This window comes from Rana temporaria, chromosome 1 (assembly GCF_905171775.1).
Source record: "Rana temporaria chromosome 1, aRanTem1.1, whole genome shotgun sequence".
NCBI lineage: Eukaryota > Metazoa > Chordata > Amphibia > Anura > Ranidae > Rana > Rana temporaria.
The window spans coordinates 219561183-219574046 of record NC_053489.1 but is presented as its reverse complement, the minus strand read 5'-3'; the positions used below and the strand labels follow the sequence as shown (position 1 = coordinate 219574046).

Genomic DNA, 12864 nt, shown 5'->3' with positions numbered 1-12864 from the left:
CCGCAACAATCGTGAGAGAATCGTGATCTATCTTCTAAGCAAAAAAATTGCAATTCTCATTTTAGCCAGAATCGTGCAGCTCTGTACCCTGCAACATAAAAAGTGCAAAGACCACCATAGAGTAATTTTCTAGCAAAAAACAAATGATGATTTTTACATGTAGTAGAGAAGTGTCAGAATTGGCCTGGGTGACAAGGGGTTAATTACCATGAGTAATATACAAATAATTATTATAAGCACTGTGATCCTATCAGTCTGCTGTAGTGTGTCAGCTTGTATTTATATTGGACGCTCTGAATGTAGCTTCTGACAGGCTGTGCAAGCAGGCCCGTATCTCCGGAACCATAAATGATAGCCGTCCCATATTTTAACCAGTTGTGGGGTAGCTCTTCCCATGCTTACCCCCAAATGTGGGGTTTCTGTGACCTCTGGTCATCGAGCTACAACCCCCCAAATTCGATCTTAAAAAAGATGGGCCTATCTTGAGAAAGGGGCCTGGAGCTGCAGCTCCATCAGCCCCATTGTTAATCCGGCCCTGGGCGTACCTAGAGCATTTGGCACCCGGGGCGACTCCTATATCTGCCCCCCCCCCCCCCAACTTTAAAATGTAAAAACACCCCACTGTGCCCCCTGCATACCTCTGCACCCTTCAATCTCTGTCACTATTGTGTACCCCCTCTCCACAACTGGACCCCTTTACATTACTAAACCCTCTGCATCTCCTGGACCCATTTAAATTACAAAACCCCCTGCACCTCTGCTGGATCACTTTACACTACACAGCACCCTGAAACTCGGGACCCCTTTACATTACACAGCACCCTGCACCTCTAGGCCCTTTTACATTACACAGCACCCTGCACATTACACAGCACCCTGCAACTCCTGGATCCCTTTACATTACACAGCACCCTCTGGACCCCTTTACATTACACAGCACCCTCTGGACCCCTATACATTACACAGCACCCTCTGGACCCCTATACATTACACAGCACCCTCTGGACCCCTATACATTACACAGCACCCTCTGGACCCCTATACATTACACAGCACCCTCTGGACCCCTATACATTACACAGCACCCTCTGGACCCCTATACATTACACAGCACCCTCTGGACCCCTATACATTACACAGCACCCTCTGGACCCCCTATACATTACACAGCACCCTCTGGACCCCTATACATTACACAGCACCCTCTGGACCCCTATACATTACACAGCACCCTCTGGACCCCTATACATTACACAGCACCCTCTGGACCCCTTTACATCACACAGCACCCTCTGGACCCCTTTACATTACACAGCACCCTCTGGACCCCTTTACATTACACAGCACCCTGAAATCTTTGGGTTCACACTGGTGTCCTGGAGTTTGTTGCAGTATTGGGGTATACACAGTTTTTCTGCATTTAATCCCCATTTTTAGCTGCATCCCCACAGACTTCTATTAGCTTGTGTAATTTTACGGTGTTTTCTGAAAGCTCACCAAAGACGCAGTAAGGAGGACAGTTGGTGCGCTTTCAGAAAATGTTGCAAAAAATGTGTAACCTAATAGAAGTCTGTGGGACTGTAGTGAAAATGGAGGTAAAAGCAGGAAAACTGCATATACACCGGCACTGCAACTGAACCGTAGCGCATCAGTGTAAATCCACTTGAGTGCTGGTTTACATATATGCGATGCAGGAATCAATGCGATTCCTGCACGCTGTCCTTTGCAAACTGCTACGGGTGTCAATATAAATTAATGACACCCCCAGATCGGTTGGCAGATCACAGTGAGAACTGTGAAATGGTGCAGGAATCGGATTGCATAGGTGTAAACACAAATCCAATCCGATTCCAGTGCAGACCAAAAAAGGGTTTTGGTGCAAATGCAATTTCAGCCATACAGTTTGTATGGCTGAATTCGCATCGCACAGCCACAGACATCGCATGTGATCTGCACAGCAATGCGGTGCGAATCACATGCAATGTCTATGATCACACAGTAGTGAAAAGCCTGGCTAAAGGAATGGGCCAACTGTCAGCATAGGGTTAATGAAAGGCTCTGCTGGAGGACAATAGAGGAAAGAGGGGGGGGGGGGGTGAAGGATTTGTGAGAGATGGCAAAGTCTGGACACAGTGCTGATAACTCACTTTATGTTCCCAGGATGCCCCCAGTCTCACACTAGTTCGGTCGCCAGGCTCTTTAGCTATCAGCTAGTTGCTTGCTTGAATGTTCCCGCCCACACGTTCCTTTCAGACACACTGCTGAGCACGGGCTGCACGGAGCATGGACAGGGCACAGAGGGGAGGGGGGAGGCTGAGCCTATGCAGCCTCTTCCATTCCTGTAGGAGGGGGGGGGGAGGAGTTCTCACGGAGCTGTAAGAATTTAACAGAGAGTGAGGTGCACAGTAGTGTCAGTCTGCCTGAGCTCTCCTTGCGCTGTCAGCATATAACATCGCCGCTGCACTACCAAGCCCACTCTTTCATACAGGGGAGGATGGGGGAGCCGCCTGACACCCCCCTAATGTGTGACACCTGGTGCGGTCCGCCCCCCTCCCGCCCCATAGTTAGTACGCCTCAGTGCACAAGAAATGTTGGTATGGAAGTTCTGTAACTTTACTATATGCATGCTCGGGAAATCTCCTGCGCATGTGCAGATGTGCCAAAGGGCTCTGGCAGGACTTGAAAACCAGAGCCCTACAGCTCATTTGCGCATGCACCATTATAATGAAAATGGTGGAGCCAAACAAAAGGAGACTATAAGTGATCACGTGTCTTGGCGATTTCTACTCTAGGGGTGCCAAGGTTCACCATCAATGGCCTAGGCTATAAGAAGATTGCCAGGACCCTGAAACGGAGCTGCAGCACGGTGGCCAAGACCATGAATAAGCACTGATTTTGTGCGAAACGTCGGCTGTTCCCCTGTTCCTGTTGTTTTGATCTGGTGATGTATCTGCTGTTCATTTAATAAAAGACAACCTGTACGGTTTTTGGAGTGCAGCCATCCATCCTTCATCTATCTTTTACGGTGGCCAAGACCATACTTCAGTTTAACAGGACAGGTTCCACTCAGAACAGGCCTCGCCATGGTCGACCAAAGAAGTTGAGTGCACATGCTCAGTGTCATATCCAGAGGTTGTCTTTGGGATGTAGGTGTATGAGTGCTGCCAGCATTGTTGCAGAGGTTGAAGGGGATTAAACCATAAGGCGCACAATGCATCAAATGGGTCTGTATGGCTGTCGTCCCAGAAGGAAGCCTCTTCTAAAGATGATGTACACGAAAGCCCACAAACAGTTTGCTGAAGACAAGCATACTAAGGACATGGATTACTGGAACCATGTCCTGTGGTCTGATGGGACCAAGATAAACTTATTTGGGTCAGATGCATGCGTGGCGGCAATCAGGTGAGGAGTACAAGGACAAGTGTGTCTTCCCTACAGTCAAGCATGGTGGTTGGAGTGTCATGGTCTGGGGCTACATGGGTGCCGACGGCACTGGGGAGCTACAGTTCATTGAGGGAACCATGAATGCCAACATGTACTGTGACAGTGAAGCAGAGCATTATCCCCTCCCTTCGGAGACTGGGCCACAGGGCAGTATTCCAACATGATAACGACACCAAACATACCTCCAAGACGACAACTGCCTTGCTAAAGAAGCTGAGGGTAAAGGTGAGGGACTGGCCAAGAATATCTGCAGACCTAAACCCTGGAAGGTGGAGGAGGGCAAGGTCTCCAACATCCACCAGCTCTGTGATGTTATCATGGAGGAGTGGAAGAGGACTCCAGTGGCAACCTGTGAAGCTCTGGTGAACTCCATGCAAAAGAGAGTTAAGGCAGTGCTGGAAAATAATGGTGGCCACACAAAATATTGACACTTTGGCCCGAATTTGGATATTTTCACTTAGGGGTGTACTCACTTTGTTTCTTGGGGCTTAGACAATAATGGCTGTGTGTTGAGTTATTTTGAGGGGGCAGCAAATTTACACTGTTATACAAGCTGTACACTCACTACTTTACAATATATATATATACACACACACATACACACATACATATACATACACACACACACACACACACACACACACACATATTATATATATATACACACACACACACACACACACACACACCTCTTTTTTTCTATGCACCAAAAACAACCTAGTTCAACCAAGCTTACTCATCTGAGGACTTTTGCACAGGAAGCTTCACTTTGAAAAGTGGACCACTTTTCCGTGTGTGCCAGTCTTTGTCAATTCCACTCAATGTGCTTGGTTTATTTATACATCTGAGATAATCTTCCCTTTACACTTGTATTTCTGCAATCTAAGCACAATGTCACAGATGCACACACAGTAGAATATCATGACTCATAAGAAGAGCCTCAGTTTTTTTTCTCATTTCTGTTGTTGGGCAAAATCCAGATAAGCTTAGCTGACATGCAGTAATATACAATGCGAATTTGAAGTATACATGGACATTAAAAAGGCTAGTCATCACAAAGGGTTCAGATTTAAATCATACCTATTTTGCTGGGGGCCAAGTGACCAAACTGTGCAGCAAGATGAATAATCTCTGTCTATAATGTAATGCAGCTTTTACTTGTGTATTTTGCAATCACCAAATATATGATGCTCCTTAGGAAAGCTTCAGAGTTCAACATCCAGGAATAAGATAGAGGCCTATTTTCCAAATCACAAATGTGGGGCATCCAAACTTCTGGACCCATGAGCAGCTGTGTATAATTTGCCCCAGCAGTAGACACCTATCCATTAAACCCTCCATTTCTCTTAATGCGTATGTATAGTCAAAACTTATATATCCGTTATGGATGGAGTATGGAAGGATTAGAAGCCCTGTCAATTTTCAACTGTCTGTATCCCCCACTAGGTGGATTCACACAATTTGTCCCTGTGACCATTTTTGCCAAGACATTACCTAAAGTTAACGTAAATCATAGAATGGGAACACTTGTTCCCAACCGTCTAACAAGGGAATTCCTACCACTTTATAGAAATTTACGCTTGGCTTGCCTGCTGTTGAGTCTCTGGGACAAGGAGTGAATTTCCAATTTTCTAAATGGAACACACACTGCAGAGCATAAGTTGACAAGAGGGCCTTAACTCTTATCTCTCTCAAAAAAATAAAAAATAAATCATAAATCAAAACAAACAATCTGTCTCACACACACACACACAATATTATATATATATATATATATATATATTACACACACATATATACATATACACACACACACTATGTGTGTGTGTATGTATATATATATATATATATATATATAAAACTTTAATATACATATATAAATATTATTAGGCAGGATTTCATACTTCAGAACAACAAATGAAAAAAAAAACAATATCACTATATATATATATATATATATATATATATATATATATATATATATATTTTTTTTTTACATGACCCTACAGGTCTTCATGGGCTTAAAGCACCTGTGGGCATACCATACTTTTCTAAGGTGGTCTTTTGTGCATACCCTTTAACCATTTAAGGACCACCTCACGTACATTTACTGCCGTAGGGCGACCATTAAGCTCAACATTACGTACCTGTACCGGTCTCTGGTGGCCGCGATGGTCACCGACAACCCGCAATCGCTCGCTGGAGAGACAGGACGGTCTGCCTATGTAAACAAGGCAGATCGTCCTCCTGTCAGACAGACATCTGTGATTTCTGCTAATCAGGAACACAGATGTCTCTCTTCCCTCATGTTAACCCCTTCACTGCCAGTGTCATGTATACAGTGTCAGTGCATTTTTTTTAAGCACTGATCACTGTATCATCGCTCCCCAAAAAGTGTCATCAAGTGTCAGATTTGTCTGCTGAAATGTTGCAGTCCCGCCAAAAAAAAAAAAAAAAAAGCGGACCACCGCCATTACTAGTTAAAAAAAAAAAAAAAAAAAAAAAACAGTCCCTAAATCTATCCCATAGTTTGTAGACGCTATAACTTTTGTCTAAAGCAATCAATATATGCTTTTTCGGTTTAGCGAAAATATGTAGCACAATACAAATTGGCCTAAATCGATGAATGTTCTATAGGAGAAAGTAAAAAATATTTTTCAAAATAGTTGCTTTTTTTTCATAAGTTCTTATTAAAGCATACAAGAGAATAAATGTCTTAAGTTTATAGCGGAAAAAATAAAAAATCGCAGAGGTGATCAAATACCACCTAAAGAAAGGTCCATTTGTGGGGAAAAAAAATTAAATGTTTTTTTTTTTATTTATTTTTTTATGTGGGTTCAGCGTCGAATGACCGCTCAATTGTCAGTTAAAGTAACAAAGTGCAGTATCGCAGAAAATGGCCTGGTCAGGAAGTTGGTAAAACCTTCCAAGGCTGAAGTGGTTAAAGGAGGCTTAAGGTCAATGCAGCAATAATCTACAGGAGTGGACTCTATAGAGCTGGAACAACTTAAAGCGAAACTCCACACAAAAAAGGGGAGTTCCATTTTAAGGCCTCCCTCCCCACCCCTCTGACATTTGGCAGTCTTCTGGGACACATCACAGGTCTCAGAATACTGCAGGACCAGTCACGATGTGCAGTGGTAACAGCCAGTAGGCCACAGTTAAGGTGCTGGCATTAAGAAACAAATACGGTCCCAGATACCCCCTCAGGTGAGCGCATTTTTAGATCCGGGTACAGGTATGTGTCCAATTAGTAAATGTCAGCAGTTAAAGTTTGAATATGAAAAAAATAAAAATAAAAAACACACATGTAAAACATTGTATTGTTATTGGTAAACAGTCTGATTATTGTGTGTGATTAGAATTGCATACTACAGATATATCACATTATATGGTGTAAGATGGTGTAAGAAGTGCTCTAACAGCAACCAGTTACAAACGATTAGCATTCCAATTCCAAGTGTTGGTTTACTTCACTTTGAAAAATCACATGTGGGCTTTGACTGCAATAAAAAATAAGCACACACATTTTTAAAATTACAAAATCTTCATTAAAGCATACCCTGATAGTCCAAGATTTTCACCCGTGAACCAGTTATGACTTTCATCTTTTGTAGCAATTCCTAGTTTGGCCAAACTTTCCTGAAAAGAAAGTCATATTTAAATAGGCAGAATGCCTTTAGTGTGAAATGAATGAAAAGAACTCAAGTAGAACATATGCTTAGTTAACCAAGTTCTATAAATGATTTAAAAGTGGAGGTAAGGGCACAGCAGTAACATACGACATGTATACATACATACATACATACATACATACATTCTGCCTTCTATATTTTGTTATGTTGTCTGGGAAACTCTCTTCTCTACTCTACTAGGCAAACATCAGCCTTTGTTGGCCAGGAGACTGAATGTCTACTATAGCAGTGTTCCACAACCCCCGGGCCGCGGACCGGTCCGTGGATCAAACGGTACCGGGCCGCTTGAGGAACTTTAAATTATTTCACTGTGGTGGCCGAGGTGCAGAGCATTGCACTCCCGAGCCCGCCCATTGTGTGATCCTCCTGGCCAATCAGTGCCGCTGTCCCGCCCTAACATACAGGGCCGCAAGGCTACGCTACACGTAGCCGCCCGATGAGAGAGAGAGAGAGAGAGAGAATTACGTCATCTCTCCGCCCTCCCCCTCTATGTATTCCCGCAAGCGAACGGCTCCCCTCACATTCCCGCCCTGAGACTGTAAGTACAGTGGGCACTGCGGAGGGACATGCATATTGTTTTATACTGGGACATTTATTATTATTTTTATTATGGGACATTAAATGTCCCAGTATAAAAAAAATTATTAAATGTCCCAGTATATAAAAAAAACTAATATTTTTTTTATACTGGGACATTTAATCGTTTTTATACTGGGACTGCAGTGCACATCACATGCGATCTCTGTACGATGCGATTTCAGCCATAAAAATTGTATGGCTGAATTCACATCAAACTCGCACAGGACCCTTTTTTTTTCGTAGCAGAAACGGATCGCATGGGTGTGAACACCCATGCGATCCGATTCCTGTTCGAGTTTGCAGATCGCACTGCGATATGCGAACGGATTTGGGGGTGTTAACTTTTAAATGACACTCCCAGCAGTTCGCATAGGGCAATGTGAACTGCCGCAAAACATGTGATGCGGGAACCCGCAATAGATTTGCAGGGTTCCCGCACTAACCGCTAACGCAACACATGGCGATTCCTCCTACCGGGCCTTGGAAAAATATTCTTCCACAAACCGGTCCTTGGTGCCAAAAAGGTTGGGGACCACTGAACTATAGTACATCCAGTAGAAGCAGTGCCACCTTTGTGCCTGGTCCATGGGCTGCCAGTCAAGCCTTCCCCCTCAATGTCCCATATCCAATCTAAGCTATAGCGAAGCAATGTATGTAGCTTCCAAGGAATTCCGCTTGTGCAGCACAACCACATCCAAAATGTAAGACACCAAGGCTGACTTGTTGACAGAATGGCGGATATGCTGCCTGAAACAAGGGTCTCCAAACTTTTCAGGACGAGGGCCACATCCAGTGGCGGCCCGTCCATAGTGGGCACAGGGGCGCCGCCCCCCCAAAGCTACTCATCAACAAAAAAAACAAAATTAAAAAAAAAAATTAAAAAAAAAATGACTTTTTTTTTATAACATGTCCCTTTAAGTGTGTGTGTGTGGAGGGGGCGGAGCGCCGGCCACAGAGGTGCTGTGGGAAGCATGATGTCATCGAAATCGTGAGACTGGGCAAGCAAATCTATCGGCTGGCTTTTATACTGCCCATGGAGCGCAAAGCTCCGCGCTCGCACAACCACTCTGTGCTGGATGTGTCCTGTTGGTGGTTAGTGATTGGCTGGTCCATAGGACTTAGGGCGGTGCTTTTATCGGACCAGCCAATCACCTCCGGTTTTCTCAGTGACTCATCCTCACTAGTGTGAACATCGGGACATCTCACTGAGCTGCTAGCAGGTAATTAGGCAGAGAACTCTTGTGTTGTGCTGTCAGAACGTGCAGCAGCAGTGTCCTGTGTGTAGTGGATCTGGGAGGTAGAAGGAGGGGAGAGTACAGTGAAGGGCTGAGAAGCTTTTAGCACATTTCCTGGGGACAGTAATCTGGATGGGGCTGTTAGTGTTATTACACATCTCCAGTATGTGTAACACGAGGGCTCCCCCAGCTCTGCAACCTCCTAGAGTCATGCAGCTCATGCTGTGTGTATAGGTCTGTATTCTCTCTTTTTCTCTCTCTCTCTCTTTCTATTCCAAATCTATCTATCTATCTCTCTATCTATCTATTATCTTAATCTATCTATCTCTCTATCTATCTATTATCTTAATCTATCTATCTCTCTATCCATCTATCGATTCTATATCTATAGCTATCTATCTATCTATCATATCTCTATCTATCGATTATCTATCTATTTCTCTATCTATTCTATATCTATCTATCTATCTATCTATTCTATATCTATCCATCCATCCATCCATCTATCTAATATCTATATCCTATCTATCTATCTATCTATCTATCTATCTATCTATCTATCTATCTATCTATCTATCTATCTATCTATCTATCTATCTATCTATCTGTCTGTCTGTAAGCCCAATCACGGGTGAGTGACGTTGGGGGGGGGGGGGGGTGGTTTTGTGATTTTGTTTGCGCCCCCCTAAAAAAAAAATGGAGCACCAGCCACCACTGGCCACATCGTATATTTTTCAGATCGTCACGGGCCCAAAAAAAAATCTGCAGCCTCCGTCTGCATACAGGAGTGCCCTGCAGAGTCCCTCCTTGCATCCTTGTTTACCCAGCAGAGTCCCATCTTACCTTTCAGATGGCAGGGTCATGGTTGGCTTATTAGCAGTGGATATACTACCTCCATATTACCATATGGTTAAGGTTGCTGTGGGTGAGATAAAATCTTGTAGCGAGCCATATGTGACCTGCAGCCCTAGTTTGGAGACCCCTGGTCCAGAGCAACCTGATTCTTTCAAGATCAAACCTAAGCTATAAAAATTTGGTATAAAACACATCTAGAGTGCTTACAGACTTAAAGCGGAACTTCAGTAATTTTTTTCAACTTTCTATTAAATCTTCTGCCCTTGTTGTTTTAAATTTGGATAGTAAAACATTTTTTTCTGCCAGTAAATGCCTTATACAGCCCACTTCCTGTTTGTCTGGTCATTTGCCTAGGCTTATGACATCATGCACAGCGCGCTCTCACCCTTGTAAGAGTTTGCCAGGGAGGGGGATGAGTCATAAGAGGGCCAATGAGAGCTGCAGAGCTAGTGGTGTGCCTCTGTGTCTATAAATCCAGGAAATGAACAGGCAGCAGCTTCAGCTGCCCACAGTTAAAATGGTTGCAGCCAGGAGGAGGGAGATTCTGCAGCATATTTGGCAATTACAGAATCACAGTATATATAAAATAATATGCAAAGTGGTTCGAGGGAAGCTTCACAAGGGCAAAGATGTTTTTATTACAAATTATGTGAGCAGGCTGCAGTTCCCCGTTAAGGAAAAAGTAGCTGGTTTATACTAATGTCAGCTTGGGTTCACACTACTGCGAATTGGATTCGCAATAGCAGGAGATTTTGACCGTCTCTCTACGGAACCGGTTCACATATCTCCATTACGAATCCGGTGCAAATTTGCACAGGAGCCCTGTGCGTCTTTTGATCCATTTCAGGTCAGAATTCAGCCAAAAATTTGGGCTGAAATTGGACCTAAAAACGGTGACGCATTGGACCCCCTGCTGTGAGCCGCATGCAAACATATTGAGGCTGGGTTAACACTATTTTTACAGTGAGCCAAGAAGCTTTGCTTTTAATTCAAGATAATATATAAATATATTATATATATATATATATATATATATATATATATATATATTTATATATATATATATATATATATATATATATATATATATATATATATATATTATCTTTCCTCATACCTTTATAGTTGCCTATTTAAATATACCAGGACTGCAAGAACAGTGATACCAAAACTGATCTGCATAATTAACGGTCCAGGAAGGATTTAAACTATTAAAAAGCCCGGCCTTATTTTCACCTTATTAAACATTTATATACATTGCTTTCTCCCAGGCCTGCCGTTCCTATGTGCATCTGCAATTTGAACTGATCTCTTATCTATAATTACCTTGGAAGCAAAAGACACAAAAAGCCCTGTAAAAACAGAATTTACAGCTGACATAAATGACATGGCCTGTCTCTGCTATGAAATACATGCCTAGCAGGAAATCCTAACTAAGCTGACTAGGAGCTATTCAGAAGACCTGTAGAAATTATCACTTTGTATACACTGCAACAAAGAAATTATTCTGAAGACAATATCAACCGAAAATGGAACACACATTACATTTCCTTTAGCGCCTTTTCTATTTTTTCTCTCCTTGGCTTCTCTAAAATTGTTTCTTCCACAGCAGTGTATATAAGCCATTTAATACTTGGATAATGGGTGATAGCTTACTTGTAACTTTTCCACTTCCAGTTCAATTTCGACAGCGGCTAACCCAGCTTTGCCCTGATCTGCTGCCAGCTGGTGGAAGAATCGGCGCCATTTTATAAGCACTTCAGAAAACTGCAACTGATAGAGAAAAGGAAGATGGGGTGAGGACCATGTTACACAAGCAGATCTGTGCCATCCTATCCATTTCATTCCCCTCCATCTCATTTCCCACATACAGATTTTATGAAACCACTGCACACTGTGTATTAATGGTTTTAATATGTTCTTAGATGATATACCGATAGATATAACAAGTAAAAAAGAACAATAGCAACATTATGGGCAAGCAATAGAAATGATCCCAAAGTAAAGAGCTAATTTGGAACAAATTATATTTTAATGGCAATGGTAAATTACTTTGATTGCTACAGGCTATGCCTGGCTCATTAATTCTGACAAAGACTGAACACTGCAGATTGTCTATGGAAACAAACGGTAGGCTAGTTTGTTCGGCACAGTTGTTTTTCCAAGCAAAAAAAAAATAAAAATGGTGCTGCATTTGTATGTGCCCAGGTTTTCTGGATGTCTGACCTTTCTGTTATCTCTGTACGAAACCTACAAAGCTGCAAACACTTAGCAAGCTCTATAGAACCCAACAAGGCAATAGAGAAAATCCGGCGTTGGAAATAAAACCAGGGACATATGCCAAAATTGGCATTGAATGGTAAACAAAGCTACCCTAATGGCTATAAGCAAGTTTTCATTGTCCACCTCTTTTCCATGGACCCAGACATTAAGCCCTGGTTCACACTGGGTACGATTTGGAACGATTTGAGATGCGATTTGACATGTCAAATCGCATCTCAAATCGGCGGCAAATGTCGGCAATGGCACTGTCCTAATCAGTGCGACACCGCATCTGCGATTTCAAAAAGTAGTTCCTGTACTACTTTTTGCGATTTCGGGCCGCGATTTACATTAAATTGCGGCTGAAATCGCGGCAAATCGCGGCAAAATCGCGGCCGCGAAATCGCAGTAAAATCGCGCATTTTACCGCGATTTTGAATTCGCAGCAGTGTGAACCTAGGCTAATGGGTGTATTGCTCCCTAGTTCCAGTACCATTTTCTCTCTTTACCATGAGAAGTGGTGGCAAAGCACAGAATCACATGATTCAACCCCCCCTCCCCAACCCCATCCCCCATCCCACCCAATAAACTGGACAAGAACCCAATCTAGCCACATAAATTAAACTTAAATAAATCTGTGCAATTCTGCACACTGAGCAAAGAATCATAATATACAGAGGTTGCGGAACTGAACACCACATGACAGAATAATCTATAAAAACAAAGCTTGGACCTACCCTTTCCACCATTTGAGCCTACCTTTTGGTTCTCGAATAGGATAAATCAGTCTTACT

At 42.9% G+C, this 12864-nt stretch overlaps 1 protein-coding gene across 2 annotated transcripts in view; it reads right to left on the bottom strand.

The window, feature by feature from the left end:
• The window catches only part of LOC120937414 (proline dehydrogenase 1, mitochondrial-like), a 218663-nt gene that overhangs the window by 100510 nt on the left and 105289 nt on the right, over nucleotides 1-12864 (bottom strand). For both annotated transcript variants that reach the window (XM_040350634.1, XM_040350642.1), the window contains exons 6-7: nucleotides 11465-11581; nucleotides 7007-7086 (exon numbers count right to left, since the gene is read on the bottom strand). In XM_040350634.1, coding sequence (XP_040206568.1) covers nucleotides 7007-7086; nucleotides 11465-11581 — 197 coding nt within the window. The remainder of the gene's footprint in view (nucleotides 1-7006; nucleotides 7087-11464; nucleotides 11582-12864) is intronic.